General features: G+C 35.3%; 3 protein-coding genes, 1 long non-coding RNA gene and 3 other non-coding genes across 8 annotated transcripts; 2 read left to right on the forward strand and 5 right to left on the reverse strand.

Moving 5' to 3' along the window:
• Positions 1 to 381: 381 nt before the first annotated feature.
• On the reverse strand, positions 382 to 453 carry Trnae-cuc (transfer RNA glutamic acid (anticodon CUC)). The gene has a single exon. It is a non-coding gene; the product is annotated as a tRNA-Glu (tRNA).
• Positions 454 to 976: 523 nt separating this feature from the next.
• On the forward strand, positions 977 to 1,914 carry LOC126920191 (uncharacterized). Its single transcript, XR_007711904.1, has 2 exons — positions 977 to 1,122; positions 1,585 to 1,914. It is a non-coding gene; the product is annotated as an uncharacterized LOC126920191 (long non-coding RNA).
• Positions 1,736 to 1,862, reverse strand: Trnal-caa (transfer RNA leucine (anticodon CAA)). Its single transcript has 2 exons — positions 1,825 to 1,862; positions 1,736 to 1,770 (listed from the first exon to the last, which is right to left on the reverse strand). It is a non-coding gene; the product is annotated as a tRNA-Leu (tRNA).
• A 278-nt stretch (positions 1,915 to 2,192) lies between the features above and the next one.
• Positions 2,193 to 2,265, reverse strand: Trnav-cac (transfer RNA valine (anticodon CAC)). The gene has a single exon. It is a non-coding gene; the product is annotated as a tRNA-Val (tRNA).
• A 428-nt stretch (positions 2,266 to 2,693) lies between these two features.
• On the reverse strand, positions 2,694 to 6,552 carry LOC126920144 (kinesin-like protein costa). The gene has a single exon (XM_050730125.1). It carries the CDS (start codon positions 6,175 to 6,177, stop codon positions 3,619 to 3,621), a length of 2,559 nt encoding a protein of 852 aa, XP_050586082.1. The 5' UTR covers positions 6,178 to 6,552; the 3' UTR covers positions 2,694 to 3,618.
• Positions 6,553 to 7,323: 771 nt separating this feature from the next.
• LOC126920184 (lipopolysaccharide-induced tumor necrosis factor-alpha factor homolog) lies at positions 7,324 to 11,694 on the forward strand. Its single transcript, XM_050730198.1, has 4 exons — positions 7,324 to 7,605; positions 8,677 to 8,847; positions 9,355 to 9,628; positions 10,126 to 11,694. The coding sequence occupies exons 2-4, from the start codon at positions 8,682 to 8,684 to the stop codon at positions 10,226 to 10,228; spliced, it is 543 nt and encodes a 180-aa protein (XP_050586155.1). The 5' UTR covers positions 7,324 to 7,605; positions 8,677 to 8,681; the 3' UTR covers positions 10,229 to 11,694.
• LOC126920155 (acetylcholine receptor subunit alpha-L1) lies at positions 11,685 to 15,774 on the reverse strand. 2 transcript variants are annotated; one of them, XM_050730143.1, is made up of 8 exons: positions 15,529 to 15,774; positions 14,630 to 14,860; positions 14,468 to 14,512; positions 14,286 to 14,395; positions 14,020 to 14,200; positions 13,256 to 13,949; positions 12,523 to 12,728; positions 11,685 to 12,449 (listed from the first exon to the last, which is right to left on the reverse strand). In XM_050730143.1, the coding sequence occupies exons 2-8, from the start codon at positions 14,807 to 14,809 to the stop codon at positions 12,243 to 12,245; spliced, it is 1,623 nt and encodes a 540-aa protein (XP_050586100.1). In that variant the 5' UTR covers positions 14,810 to 14,860; positions 15,529 to 15,774; the 3' UTR covers positions 11,685 to 12,242. The 2 variants fall into 2 exon arrangements, with proteins under 2 accessions (XP_050586100.1, XP_050586099.1); XM_050730142.1 differs by having other exon boundaries at positions 13,247 to 13,949.
• Between the last annotated feature and the right edge of the window lie 5,985 nt (positions 15,775 to 21,759).

Here is a 21,759-nt window from a genome sequence, read left to right on the forward strand (position 1 = left end):
CAAGTCACTTCCGCGAATATCGATAGAAGTGGCAGTAATTGCATACCGATAGACGGGCAAAGACACGTTTTACTACAACTTGGCACGGAGAATAGTGACAGTCTAAAGCAAAGTGATACGGAGCAACAATTTTATTGTGTATTACATGTTGTACAGTAGCTAATGCATGTCTGTTCCAGTAACGTCAAATAAAAGTGCTTTCTTGACTATTCTAGGCCCTCTTGAAGTAAAAGAAACAGAATCGCATGAATAATATTATTATATTGTTAACATTTTTATTGCCATCTATTTTTAATCGATAGCTTTAAATGCCTATAAAATAAACATAATGATAAAAGTAATTTATTCATTTAGTTTAATGTATAAAGTTAAAAAAAAATTTTCCGGTACCGGGAATCGAACCCGAGCCTCCTGGGTGAGAGCCAGGTATCCTAGCCACTAGACCATACCGGATTTGGTTCCCTTCTTCTTTATTGAAGTACTTATGTAACATATCATGTATAGTTTATATGATATATTATAGTAATACCTGTTTTTATCGTATAAAAGAATTCATTGATATTGATAAATTATTACCTTGCGACTTGTAAAATTAATTTTATACATATTTGATGAAATCAACATATAGTTAGTCTAATGAATGGAATCAGTAGAAGTAAACAAACATACGTAGCGTGTTTGGTTTTTCTTTTTTGAACCTAATGTTTTAGATTTACATGAGGTGGGGGTTAGGAGAATGTTAATTTTGTAAAAACTTGTTTCCTTGGGACCTTTCTTACATAGGCAACAGGAAGGTTAGAGGATGAATCAATATATATACAGTCTGTTCGACCTTATTCTGTTTAGTGTTTCAACTCGCTTCATCGCATTTTTACGTTTTCTATTTATAATCTGTAGTACATCTATGAACTATATAATATTTGCAATTTTTTCATATCAATCATTCATATTTATGATTAGTCGCTTCCTTAGGTGACTCAATATCATGCGTGAGTATATGTGATTAGATTTCGCGATCTCAATTGAAAATCGTACATATCGCAAGTCTTTGTAACAGTGCCTGTAGATTGAATATAGTTTTCGTTAAATTTGGATTAATGTTCTGTATGTGGTCTGCTACTGGTAGGTAATTTTAGTTCAGTAATAAATTAGTTCCGTAATTGCAGTACATTTGAGTACGTTGGTAGTGATTGCAATGACTAAAGCATTAGTTTTATGTGACTTGAATTTTGATCCAGTGTGTATGTATTTACGTAGTTATGTGATATACAAAACAAACAAGGTCACACCTCCGAAACGTAATATTGATTTCGTAGCTATAAATGTAAAGAGTAATATAATTTATATAAATTTTATCTTTACGAATATCTTTCTTAGTGTTAGAAATTAATTGTACGTCATTGCAAATTTACTATTTAAAATATATTATCTGACAAGATCACAATAATGATGCAATATGCACACACGTACGCGTTATTGCGAAATAAAATAATTATGAATTTAGAACAATTAATTATTTTGTTTCGCTGTAGCTTTTTATAATAATCTATGAACAATTAACACATTATTTTTTCACTTTTATAGGATAAAAAAAGTTAGCACTTCGTATTGAGAATTGAACACGGGATTCTCGCGCTGCCTATAACTGGAATGCTTCAAAAGTATCTTTATAAAATGTTAAGATAACTAAATTTTGTGTTTAACCTTAGAAATTTGTCAAAAACTGCAAAAAATTTGTCAGGAGTGGGATTCGAACCCACGCCTCCAGATGGAGACCAGAAGGCACATTGGGATCAGATATTTGAAAACTGATAAGGTAATAACCTTGAGTCTGGCGCCTTAGACCGCTCGGCCATCCTGACACTTGAAAGCCACGTGTTATACAATATAAATATATATGTTTTCAAATGATTACATCTGATTTTATACTTCTTCCCTAACCTAATATATATATATATAAAAAAGGTAATTCTATTATATACTAGTAAATTTGAATTTATAGTGAAATATATCAATTATCTATATTGTCTGCCACTTTTACTTTTAATAATTTTTAACGTATGTATGGAAAGTATTGATTTCTAAAATAAAAATCAAAATATTATAGAGAAGTAAAAATGTAAATAAATATTTTATTATAATATAGTATTTTGTAAATGAAAATATCAATAAAAATAAAAAAATCTGATACATGTTTCCGCCCGGGATCGAACCGGGGACCTTGTGCGTGTGAAGCACACGTGATAACCACTACACTACGGAAACCACATTTTAGAGTATTATTTTAACAGCTTATAAACTTATAAACCAGTTATTTGAAAATCAAATTCGCTAATGTGATATTTGTCAAAATTGAATCCACTGATATCTTTTTCAATACTGATTCCTTTAATATAATTTTTCCAATAAATTTATGGCATCTGTTGCATAAAATAAAAAGATTAAGGTATTCACTGTAGTACGGTCTTCGAATAGCAAATGTAAAATAATGTTGCTTTCGGCCTACTTTAATTGTTAGTTTGCTTCGTCGATTTTATATTATGTTATGGATAGTTGTTATTCCGACACGGTGTGAATTCAAAGATTCTTTCTCAGGGTATAAAATTTATTCATTTTTTTTCTTCTGTTTATGCTTTAAAATGTTATATCCTCTGAATTCACATGTGTAACTTAATTGTAAAGTGAAAAACACATTTCGTTTTCAATAATCGATTATTTATTTACTGCGTTCATTTTGTAAAAGTGTAAGAGATATTAATCATTTCGGTCCTTATAATAACTTTCGTGTATTCATATGGAATTTTAGCGATTTTATGGTGAATTAGAAATAAGTTGTTCATTAATATTTTAGCGAGGGATCAGAGGGTTAAAGGTTAATGATGTATTTAACGTATTATTTTAATATATTTACAGAATTGCAATAAATAATATATCGGAAGTCAATGAGCATAAATCTTATACATAAATTATTCCGTGTCATGTCTATTTTTACACTATTAAGTGTGAAACACATTTATCGATATTATAATAAATTGTTACTAACAGTGTTACATACAGTGATATACTGTAGAATGTTTATACTATATTTAATAGAACGAGTATTGAAATGATTGTTAATAATTCGGACCTTATTTTCTTTAAAACATAAATATCGTTGTATTTATCATATTTATATCTGATACTTATTTACTTATTATACGTATTTTCTTGAGATCTGGGAAACATGCAAATACTATTTTGATTAAGGTTCAATATTCTTGATTTAATGAATATACTATAACTTGAATTTATTTTACGAGTATATAATAAATATTAATTGATAATTGAACGAGAGGATTAAAAAATATACAATGAAACTATACACACTGACTGTCATATTTGGACTAAATTACTGCTATGATATTTTGCTTTCTGAAAATGATTATTTGTGATACAATACACAAATGTTTGAATATGTTTATGATAAAAAATGAACGTTTATAATGGATAAACTTTTGTATGTTCAATTAAGTTAATAACATAATAGTTAAATACTGTACAGAAGATAAAAAAATATTGAGTGAATAATAAATGCTGACTGTGGTAAACCAGAGAAAGGACTATTTTTGTTAAAAAAACTCATTTTTTTCTTTTATCGCAGTCGGTGGTTTTTTGTATTATCAATTTATTTCGCTGCCTAGTTACTTTGGTTGTCGGCCGACTATTCGGTGCAATTTGTTTTAATCCTTGTTGCGAGATTTTCGCTGGACTAGCTGTACGTGGAGGCGTTGGACCTTTTAAAAGAGCTTCGACATCAGCTAGCCGTTTTCTCAAAGTTCTATTTTCACGTTTGTATTTCGCAAGTTCAGAATCTTTATCCAATCTTTCATGACCGGAACTGCTAGTTTCTTCCGCAAAGTGCCTAAACATGAGGTGTAATTTTTCCTCATGTTCTCTTTGCATCAAAACGATTCTTCTCTCTGCTTCTAATTTAGTCTGTTTTAGGGCATTTGTTAATGTTTGTATCTGCCATTCTTGGGACTCTATATGACCTTCTAATTCAGCTGTCTGAACTTCAAGATTTTTAGAACTTTCCTTTAAATCGATTACTTTCAGAAAATACTTATAGAATAAAGTTCTCATTTCACCATCTGAAAGTTTCGCCAACCTCTCCATTAGCATTCTTTCCCCTTTCTCACGTTGTGATTGATTTTCATCGAATCCTTTCCGTCCACAAATCATCTCATTTTTGTGTTCGATCATAGCATCGATCGCCTCAATAGTTTCTCCACATTCTAATAATTTTCGTTCTTCTACAGTAGATAACGTTTTCTCTTTTTGAAACTTTTCATCCAGATCACATTTCTCATCTACTAAACAATCTCGAGTACGTCGAAGGTTTCGAATTTCATGACGTAGAGCTTCTTTTTCATCTATGTCTGCCGTTCTCTCCAAATCCATGGATTTTTCTTTTAAAACATGATCAAGGTGTGATATTCTCGCACTTACGTCTAACAAATTTTTTTTCTTATCAGAGTAATCGGTTTTTGATTTACTGTTATTTTTTTCATCCTCACTTTCCGATTGCATCTCTTTTAATTTGGAAGCAGTTAAGTTATATTTTTCCTCGAGATCACGTATTTTTTTCTGATCCTCTGCTAATTCCTCTTCTAATTGTTTCTTACGTTCTTCTTCTTTTTTTAGTTGTTTCTTCAATTTCTCCATTTGCTTTTTAGATGTATTTAAAGAACTCTCAAGTTCTAGTACTTTTTTAGCAGAATCACCTGCAATCTGCTTTATCATTTCAATATCCATTAATCTTTTCTCATAATGGATGGCCATGTTCTTATATAATTCAATTTCCTTTTTATGAGCAGATTTTTCTTCTGAGTCTTTATAGATACAAGCATTTTCCGCTTGAGCCAGTTGGCTTCTTGTATTATAATATTCTTCTTCTAATTTACTCCATTTGCGCTGAAATTTTTGTTTTGCACTAGCGCGTGCATCCGAATTTTTTATCATATCTGCAATGAATTTTTCTTTAATTTTAATAGTCGTTTGTAGCTCTTCTATACGTTTATGGGCTCCATCTAAATCTGATTGAATCTTTTTCACTTGAGTTTGTTTTGCCTCATTATTTAATGTCAAAGTTTTTAATTCTTTTATGGGTTCTGGCACTTCTGTTGTTTTCAAAGCATCAATTAATAAATCCGGTGAATTGTCATTATGAATTGCAATATTTTCATTGATAAATGATTCAGGTTCACGATTGTCTAAGATTCTTATACTAGCGAATGCTGATGTTTTATTATCTAATATTTGATTTTGGTTAGATTTAAGGCTATCGTTAAAGGCTAACACTTCGTTACACATTTCAGAACCAGGAAGCATTGAATTTCTCCTGGAATTTGGATTTCTAAGTGGAACAGGTCTAGTTGCAGAAACATAATTATTATTAGTATTCATAGATCTTGTTATAGATGGAATGATTTCTATATTTGTTTCTCTGAACTCATCTCTTTTGGAATCAACTATTTTATCCGTTTCTATTTTAAGTTTATTCATACATTCGTCCAATTTTTCTAAAAAATCTGGATTTTCTGAACTAACATCACTGTGCTCTTCTTCTTCTTCCTCTTCTTCATCGTCATCATCATTGGTTTCAGATAGTTCACTTTCTGAACTGGATGAACAATTTAAGTCAATCTTTCTTTCCATTTGATGTATGGATTCATCTGTCTTTTCATCAGTTTCAGTTACTTCTTCTATTCTTTCCAATGATTTTCTTGCATTTTCTGTATAGCCTTGCAAGCTACCTGTATCATCACTAGCAATGCATTCTTCATACTCTTGTTTCATACAGAGCCATTGTTCAATCTGATCTTGTTCTGTATGAGGTAAAATATTACTTGTCATGAGCTTAGTAAATAAGCCCTCTGCATTTGAAACTAGTTTAGACCATTGAGCTGCTGCAAATTCTAATCTAAATATGTCAGCACTAGAACTGCGCTCTCCTGATGTAGCAGAGGTAATTGTATCGTGCATTTCATCTCCTGTTTGTTCACTTTCTTCTTCTGTAATGTGCTGTTGCTCATGATTATTGTGCGGATAGGATGGCACATTAGTCATATATGGTGCATAACACTGATGATTGTCCAACACCGCTTGATGATGGATCCAAGGTGTATAATGCATCATTTTGGAAATTTTATATTATACAATATAACATAATAAATACAGCTTTATTCTTTCACATGAATAAATGTTTTATAATTTAGTATTACCACCCGATTCTTTTATCTCTTTTATCTCTTTTATCTTTTTTATCATTTGAAACGTTCAAGTTTCAAACCTAATTCCATCGTTTCTAACCTATTTGAAACTTTTCATGAACTTTTTCCAAAATTATGTTTAAGATTTTCACTATTACTGCTACATTCTGTTATAGTCTAAGTAGTGTATAGAATTCAGTTGAATATATTCAAACACTCATAGAATATTTTACAAAGTCCTATATTGAATAATTAACAGAAATGTCTAGCAGAAACTGGTGCCAACTTATAATTAATACACAAGAAAACATATTTGGGATATTATGTACATATACATATTATTATTATTATATTGGTTTTATGGTATTATGATATGGAATATGTAAAGTGCAAATTATATAAAAATAATTAAAATACGAAAAATAAATGAGATGTTATAAAAATTGCTTTATGAAATCGTTTGTGGAGTGAATCCTCAAAAGTTACTTTTACAACTGTATAATAAATGTAAGAAAGCTTGTTATAAATTTTTAAATTATAAATGATCTATATAAATATTAGTGCCGTTAAACATGTAAAATTGATATAAATCTTTTTGAATCACTGTTGATTGGTAGCCCTGACACTAGAATTCAATTCATTTGACTTGAAATGCTCAAATATTACTATAATAATTAAATTTGTATTTTTACTTACAAAAATAATGATGTGTACATTGAGGCCTGACTTTTACTCCATGCACTACAGATCTTTGTACTTGTTGATGATCATATTGCACTTTAAAAATCATACCATATTCATCCCATAACAAACGCGGCAAAAGTTTGCACTGCGCTACGTATCAAGAAAAATCAAACGACTTTTTAATATTAAATATCCACTTGCTTAATATTTTTATGGCACATATATAAAAATCTTGTTGACTCGTGAAATTAGCAAACACTTCATAAAAATAATGAAATTTTTGTAGAATAGTCATATTTTAGTAAAAGTTATTTATGCACAGAATTAATTTTAATATCTCGCGCCATTTCCTCCGGTTTCGCTACTGGAATAATACGAGTACGTTGATTGGTCGCTGGGAAAAGTTGCGACAGAGTCTTGTCAGTCGTATCAGTGTAGTATATACTGTGACAGTTTTCTGTAAATTCTGTGTGTTTCTCTACGCCTCTCCTATAAATACGCATAAAAGAAATTCGGTGTAATGTTCCAAGATAACTAAATATCAAATAGTATGATACATATGGTTCTTTTAGTGTGCAAGCAATCCATTAATACGTTGAACTGTTCAACTATAACCTCTCCATAAGTGGAGACGTTTAAGCGACTCTGAAATCGTAAGATTTTAATTTCGGTAAGAATATTGTTTTACTATTGTTTATTTTCTCTGAAAATTATTTTTGTTTATGTAAGCGTATTTCTATACAACTGTAATTAGAATGTATTGTAACGTTGATTGCAGTAGCCTTGTCATAATTGTGAAAAGAGTACATCGATGCGTCAAATTTTTACGTCATGTGTGTATTCAATATATTTAAACTGGTAAAATTAATTTATTTATCGCTTAAGTTACTTTATATGTATAATGAGATGCTCAGATAACCAAGTCGCACGTGTTTTTATATTATAAAAAATTAATTTTCTCAAACACGTTATATATTTTTCCACATCCTGAGAAGTTGTTAACTACCAACTTCGATGAATTTAGGATATATAACGAAAACTATATGAAATAAATAAATATTGATATCATCACTGTTGATTTTGTAATATATGTTACGTCTGTGCTTCCTCTAGAAGGATTACATGTAACAACGGAAATTTATACTGAGTCATGATTAAATTTTTTTATGATAATTATTATGTATTTAAATCTGCAAAAAAAATTCTAACTACATACTTAACTACGATAACTTATACTTCATAACAATTTTAATGTATGTAGTTGCTTGCGTGTATTGAGTTGATATTAAATGGAATCATTCGAGCTACAATCGAAAAGCAAGGCCACGTAATATGTATTTCGCGGAACGAAGAACATGAATACATACCGGGCCCTAAATTTCTTAGGCACGGCCCGATAAACGAGCGTACTTCGCACTGTCTCTATTACTTAACATCCGTCTAACTTTCTATTCGCACTTTCGCGAATAAATAACTATATTTCGCGCTCATTTGTTCACGTTCGTTTGTCTTGAACCGCAATTATACCCGCAGTCTCCGACTTTTTATATTACAAAAAATTAATTTTCTCAAACACGTTATATATTTTTCCACATCCTGAGAAGTTGTCTTTATCTAATTTATGTTGCAGATTGGAATTAGATTTATTTGGTTTACTATCGAATTATATATACATATCTAGTATAAGTCCTTTTCTTATTTAAATATTCGATACTTATAGTATATTTAAATGTCGTTTTAGAAAAAATGGAAAAAAATATTGGGTTCGCCAGTGGAAGTACTCAATCGTCGGCTGCTCCACCGTCAGCACCCCCGTCTTATGAGGAAGCTGTTGAAAATGCAGCTCGTATATCTCTCCAACCAAACATTCCACCATATCCAGTAGGACCATCATCTATGCCAATTCCAACTCGTACGTGTCATTTTATTGCTTTTTAACGCGTTGTCTACCACGTTATATGTATGTTTACCAATGGCCGGTGTTTATTTTCTCAGCGGAGACTTACACCGCTAACCGGTTGAGTTCACTGGAGATGTTTAGAATGTTACGATAAGATAAATGTCATCTGTCTAAAAGGTTTCAAACAGCGTAAACGAACACATAAAATTGTTAAATAAAAAATCCTAAAGTAGTAATAAAGTAAAAGTATGCTATTCAATGATAATAATTTTTGTTACAAGATAGTATTTTACAAAACTAGTGTATTGAAACTCTGAAATATTTCAACCTATTAGGTTGTAACATATTTACATATGGTTGTAAATATATAAAAGTATGACAAATTTATGTTACGATTCAATATTATGATTTCTAGGGCATAATGTATAAACTTAATCACGTAATAATCAATATATCAGTAGTAATATATAGAAACGTTTGATGACACATTGAACGAATAGGAGTTGATTGAAATTTCAGATAATCCGCCGCCGAATCAAACAACGATGCCATATCCAGCGAATTATTCAGGACCCAGCGAATCTCCGCCGCAATCGCAGACACCGTATAATGCAAATCCGAATACAGTTCCTCCGCCAGAGTTCCGAGTTGTCTATCAGCCAGTGATTTTTTCCCTGACTCCAAATCCAACAAAAACGACTTGCCCAACGTGTCATGCCAGTATTAAAACCACTACGATATCGGATCATCAACCAAGCGCCCATCTCTGTTGTATCGTGCTTTGCTTACTTGGGTGAGTGTACACATCTACATTTATTTCTAATATTTGCTTCGTTGCTTACGCTATTGAAATTAATGCTTGCATTGCTTTACTTACTTTTAATTTGTTTCTCAATTAACATTCTACTTGTGTTATGTCACGATAGTTTCTATAAAAATGTAATTTCTTTAGAAAATATGTCATATCTCTAATACTTGCGATAATTTTCTAAATCTAAATGTTACCAAGAATACACTATATGTAAGAATATATTGCTGCTTTTTGTTCCGCGATTGCTCAAGATTCACAGATATCGTCTTATGGATATAGCATGCAGGTTTCTGATTGAATTCAGATTAAATTTTCAAGCGCAAGGGACTTTCGTCTATACATTGGCATGAAGGTTTTGCATCAGCTTTTAAGGATTAGCTTTTGTTCATTTATGAAATATGTTGGTTTCGTGTTGGTGTATGTGTTTGTCTGTTAGATCCTAGTAAATCAATTCTCACCGATGTCCTTTCAAATTTCAGATGTTGCCTTTGCTCGTGTCTGCCATACTGTATGAGTAGCTTCATGAGCGTTCACCACTTTTGTCCGAAATGTAAAAATTATATTGGTACATGGAAGGGTTGAGCAGATCGCGATACACGTATACTTATATATCGTTACGCGGTCTTCTATGTAATCAGATACAGTGTAACATTATGAGGACTAGACGATATTCCCTGCTTGTCGCGAATTACGTTAAGAGAAAGAGCTATTCGACGAGATTGTCATAGGTCATATTACAAGATAACTATATGTGACGCTTATTCTTTACGAGATAAGATATGAATGCATTCTATTATGTGTGATAGACTCGACAATTGTAGATTCCATGTTGATTTATATATGAGACAATGTGATCGAGCGTGTGCGTGTGAAATTTACAGATAGTGTGCGATAATATTATAAAGATATTTTCGAGCGTTGAACCTGTGAGCAGTATTGTTCTCACTCGCATTTGTCATATTCCATATAGTCTTAGAGACTTTTTTAGAAATGTTGAGTGAAAGAGAGGGAGAGAGAGATAAGAAAAAATAGATAGAAAGAGAGAGAGAGAGAGAGAGAGAAATGCATCTGGAACGCAAAAGAGGTAATGTCTCCCCTGTTTATGCTAAATATCTTATTTCTTTCAATGTGTTTCACTTTAGCGGATAAGAGAGAAGGGAACGATTAGTTGAGAATTGAGAGTGAGTAAAGGCAGGTCGTTCCACCTCTTGTATGCAACAATGTTCGCGTATTTTTATTCTTGTATTTTATTGGTGCTTCCGGAACTTTAAGTGAAATGAATTCCTGAATATTATATAGATATATAAACTATTATATATATTTTTATGCAGATTGCAAAAGGATTTGCACGAAAAGTATCAGAATTACATTAGCGACGAGGATAATAACAAGAGAATTTTGGTTTGTCTGTTTCTGTTTTCGGTTTTGTTCTTTGTACAAATAATTTATATCGAATATTAGATAGTCACTTCCAGAAAAAGACTCTTGCGTAAAGGGAAATTCTAAATAAAATTGATGATTTCCTGAATATCTTCGAACATTCATTGATATTCCAGAGAGATAATACTGGATACAATATTCCAAGTTATTGCGATTGACGTACTGTTTGATGTTCCACGTGTTTAAGATAATCACTCAAGCGTTTCTATGATTCCATTTATAAGCACTACTGTTTTGTTCTTTTTATATACCATATCTATGTCCTCTGACTTAACTATGACGATATTATATCGCAAATAAGTTCAACATTATTGATTTGGTCTTACGTGCGATTCACACGGCCAATTTTTTAGCATTTTAATATATATATAATATATATATATATATATAATATATATATATATATAATATATATATACACACATATACATGTATTTTAATGTATGACATTTTCCTTGTACGTGTTTAACATAATAAATTATACTTTAGTTTTCAAATGATATATATTATATAGGAAAGTGTAAATGTAACCAAATGTGACTGTAAGTATATAGAATATGACAGAGTACAGTCACGCAGTTATAAATAAATAATAAAATGCTTTATAATTGTCGTTTATTTAATTTTTATAGGCATACAAGATATCGAACGAGTTAGAGTATATATATTTCATTTTTAATGAAAAAGGTTGATTTATATTTTAGTAGTTGAAAAAATTTACTACATAACAATTTTCTTCATTGCTCTTCGGGAAGATATCGATTCGAGCAGAAAATGTTTCTCCCTATACACAGATTTTGATGGACAATTAATATTCCGTTTTAACCGTTCTACGTAACCGACGTTACAAAATTTCTACAAATAACATTAACACGTTTATTGTTATTCAAGAGCACTTATTCGTTATGTGCACGTATTATACTATCAAGTACAACTTAAACATACTTTTAGACATTTGCAATGCTATTGAAAATTTGTATATTTTATGATAAAAACGACAAGGAAGCTGAGGTTGTTGATTCGTTCGAATAAGGAAAATTCAGAAATAAAATGTTTGATTGGTGCAATATCGTACTGTAACTTCGTGAATTCCTATGAGAAATACGTGAAATCAGCACCTCAGCTTCTTTAAATGTGTCTATTTCTCCTAAAAGTTTTATACGATAGTTTGTAACAAATCGCCATGAGGAAGAAATTGTTGTTGAGCCACAGAAGAATACTCCATGTCGATTGGTTTGGTATTGTCACGAAGTGCTGGGGCCTCGCAAAGAATGATGAACGTGCCAACGATCGAAGCTATTGTGAAGATCCACAGAAAAAGTCTATCAAGAACCATTGCTACGAAACCCCAGTCCTGATCTTCCTGTGGAACAAGAAAAGAAAAGATTGTATATTTCAGAACCTTCTCTTTCTTCATCTAACATATAGATACGTACCGCATTAAACTCGTCTTGTCGTTGTATGTGATGTTGAATGAACATCACATTGTGCAACGCTTTCTCAAGTTCGAAGGGATACTTCTTCCTAGGAGTTACGTCGCTCAGAGACTCGTCCAATCCGGACATTACCGTAGGAAGTCCATTATACCCACCGATACCACCAAGAAATCTGTTATGCGCAGACGTATGCAATCCATTACATCCTGAAAAAAATTATCCTCTTACACCTGCTCTTTTCGTTTCTTTTACTTGATTAAGGACCAAACGATAAAATAATACCGAAAAAGTATGTAAATGCAACGTTATTGAAAGATATAAATAAAGTAAAATACAGTATAAATAAAATATTATTTTAGCAGGTCACAAATAATTTAACCAAATAATAGACATACTATAAAAATTCATTGCACAAATCAAAAGTATAAAAAGAGGATACTCTTAATTTTGGTTTAGTGGTTTGCAAGCATTTATGGAGAGGCTGAGAATCTCCGCTGTAGATACTTCAATTTCTTCAAATTTCGTAAAATGATAGGACCTAGATGAAAGAAGAAATGGTAACGAAAAAATATAAACAAATTCTTGTGACTGTTGTTCGTAACCACAATATTAAAAAAACAGAATTTAACGATATACAAAACGATTAAACAAAAAAATGGATGGAAATGGAATGGCGAGTTGATAAACGTTGGTCCTTAACGACTTAATAGAACAGAAAATTTACGGTATCTACCGCCGATCCGTTGGTGGCGAGCGGAATCCGGTGAAGAGACTATTGAAGAGGATTGCACGGCAGCCGCTACCGCAGCGTTGAATTTGCTTTTCTTACCGTATTTTCCTCTGCCGTGTATTTTATGCGCGGCAAGATCGTTGAGAAGATCATCGGGTACTCTCATTAAAAGGAGTTTCGGTAATCTTCTTATGAAAATCTTCCTCACCCACGGTGCCATTTTATGAGTGCTTGGTTTACGATAGTGAACGTTTAGTATAATAATCGTTATAACTACCGAAAGACCGACTAGAATCATCGTGAAAAGTAAGTATTTGCCTAACAACGGTAGTGCTAGCGACGTGGATGGTATGATTTCTGATATCAAGAGGAAAAACATTGTCTGCGATAGGAGAATGTTAATGCAGAGGGCGATTTTCTCGCCAGAGTCGGCGGGTAGGTAAAATGCGAGCACCGATAAGTAAGAGATGCTCACGCAGGGCACGATTAGATTCACCGTATAGAACAGCGTTTTTCGACGTAGAGTGATGTTAAAGAAAATGTCAGGATAGGGTTCGTCGCAGCAGGGATAATACTTCTTGTGTCGCTCCGCTGGAACTCCCAATATATCCCATTCGACGCTGGGGTAATACTCGCGAAGATCGATGCCAACTTCGACTTTGTCTCCCGTGTTTTGATTAATGTGTTTCAAGTCGATCTGAACGTAGTATCGAGATATCAGAAAAATTATTTAGTTAGAATTATCAGCTTTTAGCGTAGAAATTTACCTGAATACCATCATAGGTCCATGAACCGAATTTCATGAAGCAAGTTTGCTGATCGAATGGAAAGTATCGGACGTCTATCTCGCAGGAGGATTTGAAAATTGCTGGAGGTGTCCAAAGGACTTTCCCAGAGTAATGAAGAATAGCTTTTGTCATTGTAGTCACGCCGTACTCTCCGTCCGCACTGAAAGTGATCATGATTTTAATTTTATCTCGGCGAGGCTCGGTAATGCGAAAAGCTCGAGATAAGGTTGGTTCATCTTACATACTTGTTGTAAAGTACAATGTCCGGAAGCCATATGTGTTCGCTAGGTACATAGAGTTCAGTGACACCTCCGTATTCTGCTGGATCCCACTGGAATTTGTGGTCTTGCCATTCCTGGGCAAAGTTCGTCTTTATTAAGCAACGTACATACTTGGCAAATAGTTGTTTAAACTATTCAAGACTTACGTGTTCGAGCCAAACGTTCGTCGTGAGAATTTGATCCTTCAAATTCTGTAAATTTTTAATGTTATTGCGTTACTTTAAAATTGTATTTGATAAATGTTCGTTGGTGTTCAAAAACCACGTTTCTTTTTTACATGAAATCGATTATATGAAAGGATCACGTACGAGATCTATGAGTTGGGACAGACGAAGTCCTAGTTTAACGACTACGGTGTCATTGTTATTAGAAACGGGGCGAATCAATCGATTGTAATTCGACAGTAAATCGTCGTACAGCCTCTTTGCATCGGGATTGCTGTAGCATATCCTTGCAGAAAGGATCAAGATGATTGCCTGCAGTATCATTTCGAGTGAATGTTTCCTGGCTAGTTTTTGTACTCGAGTCCAATTGGCATCCTGTTTGTTATATAAAAGTTACAAACAATTATAATCCGGGAATTAATCGTATAACAAATACTTGTCGCTAATTTAAACACAATGATCTATCTGCAGATTATATATGTATAGCTCGATTATATATGTAAAATACATGTATATATGCATCGCTGCTTCGCGAAATTATAAACCTGTTGCGCTAATTGCTGTTTGTTTGTATTATTTTTCTATGAAAATTAGCTGCAGTTAATAAATTACGTGTTTTAATATTTGATACGTTACTTCGGGCCAACGTTCTAATATACGGACAGTCACACTTTGCAAATATTTACAATCGCGTTGTCAGTGTAAGTCTCATTTTGAAATAATCACGCGTTTCAGCCGCGTAAGTTCTTAATTGGCTATAAATTAACACCCATAAATTTACTTCCAGTTTCTCAGAATAATCGGACGTGAAAGAGGCTTAAGACAAAGTGTCTCTTGAAATTAATTTAAACCACAAAGTAACATAAATAGTTGCGGAAAGATACGTTAAATTTACAGCAAATAAATCACATCATCTTATCCGTTAATCGAGTATACAAAATTAGAAACGAAGAAGCCTATAAAATTGTATCTATCGATCTATAAAAATCGATGCTTCTCCATCTATCAATGTTTACGAGAAAGTTGAAAGAAAAATTACGTACTTGCGATTGCCGTTTGTTTCAGCCTTCTCGAGCGCTCTTCTTAAAAGATTTTCTCTCGTGTTTCACGATTTTTATAATCTAGCGCGGTTTCTTCGAATTGTTGGGTGACTGCGATGACCGGCAATCAGGAATACGAAGAGGAGTCGATCGGTCTCGCATTACTGACGCGTCCCGTTTCATTCGCGAAAAGCCGGACGAGCGCAGAACAGAAATGACATTCTGTACGGCCGATGGACCACTGGATGATGTTACGTACATCTCAGATTTTCTGGGATCAATACACCATTGCGCATGCACCAGTGTGGCAGAGGGTGCTTGCGCGTTTTCACCGACGCCTGACGCGCAAGTTCTGTTCGTTGCACTCGACAGTAGAAAAAGAGGCGCACGTCCGCCGGTTCTGCACGATCTCTCCGCCTCCTCGATGCTCCTACGCCCTTTCGAATCGCTCCTTCTTCGTTCTCTACTTCGAAATTTTTCTACCTTTTTTACGCCCGTTTCCACCTATCGCACGTTCACCGGGTCAATCGGTAAATAATCGCAGCGCGAAATCAATGTTATCAATCTTCGAAACGAATTCGATTTTTCGAACACGAGGAAAGCGGTTTGATCGCTGGAAATACGTAAATTGTTCCGACTATATTATCAAAGCGGTATTTTAGCCTCTGGAAGTCTGTTAGTGAATCGAACGACAGAATAAAATTGACTTGGTATCCACCTCTTGTCAGCGAGCCAAAGAAAAATTCTTTCCCGGTTTGCCAATTTACCTAATTTAGTTTATAAAGGTAGACGAATGATGGAAAAGAATTTGGGTCAAGGTTAAGATGATGCTTCGAAAGCTTTTAATTTTTATTCGTTAGTTTTCTTATAAAAAATGGATTTTATCGGTATCTACCTACTATAGCGACCGATGTTCTATTAGAGTTTTAATTTTTTGAATTTAATTCTATGGAAATTTTTTTACCGCCGGCTCTTCTTTCAGTGCTCGTGCATATAATGATAAATGAGATTATTATTCCAGGTTTCGTTGTTGCGAAGCACTAGCAAGCGTGCTAGGGGACCACTTTCAAGTGGCAGAGACGAGGTAACTGCCCTCGTCTCTTCATACGGATGCACGCGTATGCTAATGCATTTTATAGAGTTCGTCCTTAAGTATTTTTTTAATATTGATAAGACAGCAAGATATCGGACGCTTAAAGATCAAATATTTACATCGCTGTGCTGATGTAAAATTCGCGACTGTTACTTTTTAAACAGACCACGTTTAACAGAAACTGGATGATAAAATTGTGCATGCTTTTAAGAATGATAATAAACATTCTGCTCGTAACGAGAATCAATTTTGCTCTGTGAGAGAGAGAGAGAGCGGGTATCCTGAATTGTAGCGTAAAACGCGTCAGCAGATACGTACGCTGGTGTTACATCGAAATCCTTTTATTTTTCAGTCGGCTGCGCGTTTACATTTCGTCGTGAGGCTCGCGCACGGCAAGTAGTGGAAATGCTCGTATGTTTACGAGAATTCGTTAGGGCAGGGGCCGCTTTCATCGGCCAATACCATTTTTCTTGGTAGACAGAAATGAACCATTATACGTTCGTACATTAGAGCATCTTATCTTTACACGCGAGCCGTTTTCTTGCGCTTACTGCGCTTATATCTCCCGGTAGGTTCATCCCCGATGCGCTCGCACCAACTCGATGATAAACGTGACTGTTTTTCCGGGATCCTTCGTCATGAAGCACCGGCTGGAAGGCAGAACGAACGGTACTACTTTTCAGCGTGGAAAGAGGATAGCTTCCTCGTAGAAGTTGTATGTAGACGCGTGCACGTGTGCGGCCACGTACAGTCGTGTAGTTGCACGATCGTATCGTGTAAGCTCACAGAAACACGCGTGGCATGTTGCACGTGTATTGGAGGCAGGTTGTCTGGATGTGTTGAGGAATATGTTCTGTACCGAGGTGCATTGAAATGCGTTGCAGATCCCTTCGCATCTCTCTTTTTTGCTCTTTCTACTCGTTTTCCACCCTTACTTAGCTACTTGAAGTGTTAATGCCAAGATTCTGTAGCAGTAAACCAAGGGAAATTTATGACGTTATATTTTTGTTCGGCGATAGAACTCTGCGGCTAGAAGGTAAAAGAAAAGAAACGGGGACGATTTAAAAGCGCCGACCGTTCGAAATGTTCTGCGTACGTATTCGGTCGTACACCACCGAACGTACACCTGACCAGGCAGAATGCATTTCAGACTTTTTGGAGGCAAGTTATTTCGCGCGGTTTCGACGTCTGTGCACGATAGCCGATGATCCGGAATTTATTTTGGCTGGTTGTAAGAACCGAAGGCTCGCTCGCGTTAGAAGAAACTCGCCGAGATGGAAGCTCCTCAGCCCGGGATGGAGGACTAATAATTATTCGCCGGTGGGAAAAAGGTCTGCTCTCGCGCCATGACACGTTTCTCGTGAAACATGCATTTGGTTAAAAGCATTGGTATGGATGTGTACGTACACGCGCCCAAACACAGGATCTTATCCGAAGGCGTTGCGAAGTATTTTACGCTATATGCTTCGCGCTTTCTTACAACTGTTTTAGAGTGGAATAAGAATGTCTAAGAGATGTTGTTTCTTGAGTAAGATACAATCCCTTTTCTTCTTCTTCCTCTTTTTAAGAAATATTATGGAATAATGCAGTATATAATTCATATAATCTTCTTTTTCCGTAGTTTGCTTTTTATTATGTTTCTGCAAGTTCTCAGTTTTATTAATACAATTCCTGTGTTCATTTAATAATACGGTTCGGTTTATATTAATATTAATTACCCTTAATATGCAACGTATTTTTCTTACCTGCTGTTCTTTTGTCGTCCTCCGCTCTAGCTTTTACTGCTCGTATTCTTGCTACCTTTCGTTGATCACGTACGGGTACAGGTAGAAGTAACAATTCGTTGAGTTTCCCTTTTGTTCGTCATTCGTATCGAATGTTGTAAAATGTAAGAGGGTGTTTGAAATTTCTGCGAGTTACGCGAAGCAGATTATACCTGAGAAACGAAAGAGGATTAAAGAGACTTCCTCCTTATTCAAGAGGTTTAGAGAGAGGGGGGGAGAAAGACGAGAAGAAGCGCGAGAACAAGGATATCATAGCGATGAAGTAAAAGGGGATGCAATGCACACAATTTGAACATAGTTCAGAGAGAAGGGATCGAAAGGCAGGTTGCTAGTGTATGGGCGAGTCTCGAAATTGGTTGGTTCTTGGAACATACCAGTAATTAATGTGGTGTCACGCATCAAGCAACCTTCTATCCTTTACCCTGTTACATGTTCCCTCGCTTTCCTACTACGGGAAAATTCTCAGGGCCGCGAGATAAGCTGAAATCCCATTATAGTTCGTTGTTAGATTCTCCTGTCGCACTGTGAACAGTTGGTCGTTGCTTTCTCTCTCTCTCTCTCTCTCTCTCTCTCTTTCTCACTTCCTCTCTTGTTCCTTCTCTTTACCACCACCTTCCTTCGCTTTCCTCCCTTTGCCACGTCCCTAAACCTAGGATAATGGTCAAGGCGTGTTGAAGTTTAAATGAGTGTTTGCGCGCGCTCTGTAAATTATGGTGACCCCTTTCGGAACACCCGGTATACATATAGCAACACCATTCAGAAGCTACACTCTCGTCGTTACGCCTCATGCTCGGCTGATCATTCTATATTCCCGTAGTCCGCGTTAGTGTTGTGATAACACTTTTAATTCTTAGCTGCCCCCGTGAACTTAGTTTGAACCAGTTATTCCTTTATCTCTCTCTCTCTCTCACTCTCTTTCTCTCTCTTTCTCTTACACACACTCTCTATCTATATGTACTTCTATCTCTTTCTGTAGGAATTGTTAGCCGCATTGCTCAAGAAACGACATTTGTTCTTGTAATTTGCCGGCTTGCGCCGAAGCCAGGGGTTTCTGGCATCGTTGCAATCCGCGTTGTTCGTTCACCGGCAGGAATTCTCTTTGGAATTCCTTTCAGAGATTGTTACGGACGAGTACGCGTATCGCTGCACACAGAACACGGATTTCAAAGGTTAATAACAGCGGCGTATTCGTTAAATATCAAAATACATATTATTTAGTCGTTTTAATTTACGTTATCTATAGAAGATTATCTACTTTAATTCCATCGGCGATTTTCAGGCCGCTCTACATAAGCCGGTCTCATAGGATTCCCTCTCGATAATTAACGCTTGACCTGTTAGTACATAAATCGCGAAAGTATAACGAACGTGTATATCGTCGCGAACCCGTGCACCGTCGTATCCGAGAATAAAGATTAAATGATTCAATGCGAAATTACTCATCTATCGCGCGACACGTATCTCGGTCTTCTTGTGATTTGCAGCAGATAAATATTGCCAGTGACCGAAGAATGATTCGCGGTCAGGGAGATAGAAACTGACATAAATTTCCATGAACCTTTAGCTTCGTATTATTCCCATCGCTGTACACGGTGTAGCCATGTCGCAGAACTTTCGAAGAACCGCGTATTTTTTCGAGTTTCGTATCTCGAGCGACCATTGTACGATTCGTACCGGTGTCAAACCGAGTCATTGTTGTTACCATTTTCCAAGATGTTCCTGTATAACTTGCACTAGTCGGTACTTTATTGTACATAATACGTACTACGCCAGTTACAACTTCACGAGCACAGCTCGGCTCCCTCCGCCTTTTACCGCATTGTTTGCGACCGATGCGACACTATGCGTCTTCGCGTCACCAAATACAGTGCAATGTTGGAGCAATTGACAAGTAGCAGAATAATGGTATCACAGTTGATCGGGAAGAGTTCTTCCTTGAAATTTCGGGGGTTTTCGTTTCAAGCGCCGACTCGTGCAGAACGAGAAAAATGAATGTGCCAGGCGGGGAACCAACTCGGTTCACCTTCTGTCTTTTCTCTCTCACAGCCTACCTCCAACCGGCAGTCGTCGACTTTTCTCCTTTTTGTCCATTCGAGTTCCCGCGAGAATATCTCGGTCCGTCTGTCACATCGTTCGCTGGAATTCTGATCTTCCAGTAACGTTGAAACAAGATGTTGAGTCTCACGAGGCCTGGCGGTCGGTAGAAGACAAAGCGAAGACTGGGAGTAGAGAAAAAAAACTTGCAGCCCCAGGAAACATTATTATAGAGCGAGACAAGAAGCAGGGGAGATTCGTAGCCGCGTTGGGAATAATGTGGTGCAACTACGTGGAATGAGGTAGTGGGGCGCACGACCAGCTGCTTTGTAAATCCGACTACTGCGTTGGAATGTATATCATGGAATAACAAATTTATTCTTTGCCTGGAATAATTCTTCCATTTCTTTCGCGATATCTTCTTTCAACGTTATCGTATCGCGCGAGTAATTGTATACGTGGATAAAGCAGGCGAGAGATCGTTATTTACACGGTGCATCTAATTTGAGGGTTATCGATCGTCCTTTGCCGATATAGCTAAACCGAATAGCGAACGATCGTGGAGCCATAAACCAGGACGAATTTGAATCTCGAAAAAACTTACGGACTAGCCACTCTACTGAAGTAAACGTTTATCCTCGGTTAATTTCCATTACTTTTTTCTCTCCTTAGGTCTCTTCGATATTTCCCTGGTTTTATGAATTATTTCAGCATTCGTTTCATTTTTCTAACAAAATTCATTCGTTCGATTTCGATTTCGAGTTGTAGCCATTTATGTTAGATTTTAATTTCTGCCTTCTACTTTCTTCGCTTCCAAACAATTATTCTGCATCATACATTATACATCTCATGTGACAGCGTAACGTTTTCATCGAATAAGGTAATTAAATAACTTATAATCTGTAAAATTTAGTTGCGAAATTTCGTTCGTTTTACATAGCATCTGAAACATAAAATAGTCTCTTTCGACCAATTCATCGCCTCACAATTTTAATTGACAAAGTGGTTTCACGGTGTTATATCATTTCGGTGGTATTTGGATATTCGCGATAACATTATATAATAACATATAAACTGAAATGCGTGAGTTATGGAGTAATGTTGAACGAACAATCGACGAATAGAAATTTCTGCTAAGCTGCTATTTTCCAATGACAGCGGCTACCTTTTAATTAATTCTAATAGGGATTATTCGTTATTGTAGTGGAATTAATGTACGTGCTCCGACCATACGCGATTGTCTGGCGTTTGGATTTGTTATAAACTTATATATTACAAATTAAACGGCGGAGTGTAGGGCGTATTCGTGTGCTCGTTAGTGGT

This window comes from Bombus affinis, chromosome 9, assembly GCF_024516045.1.
Source record: "Bombus affinis isolate iyBomAffi1 chromosome 9, iyBomAffi1.2, whole genome shotgun sequence".
Lineage (NCBI taxonomy): Eukaryota > Metazoa > Arthropoda > Insecta > Hymenoptera > Apidae > Bombus > Bombus affinis.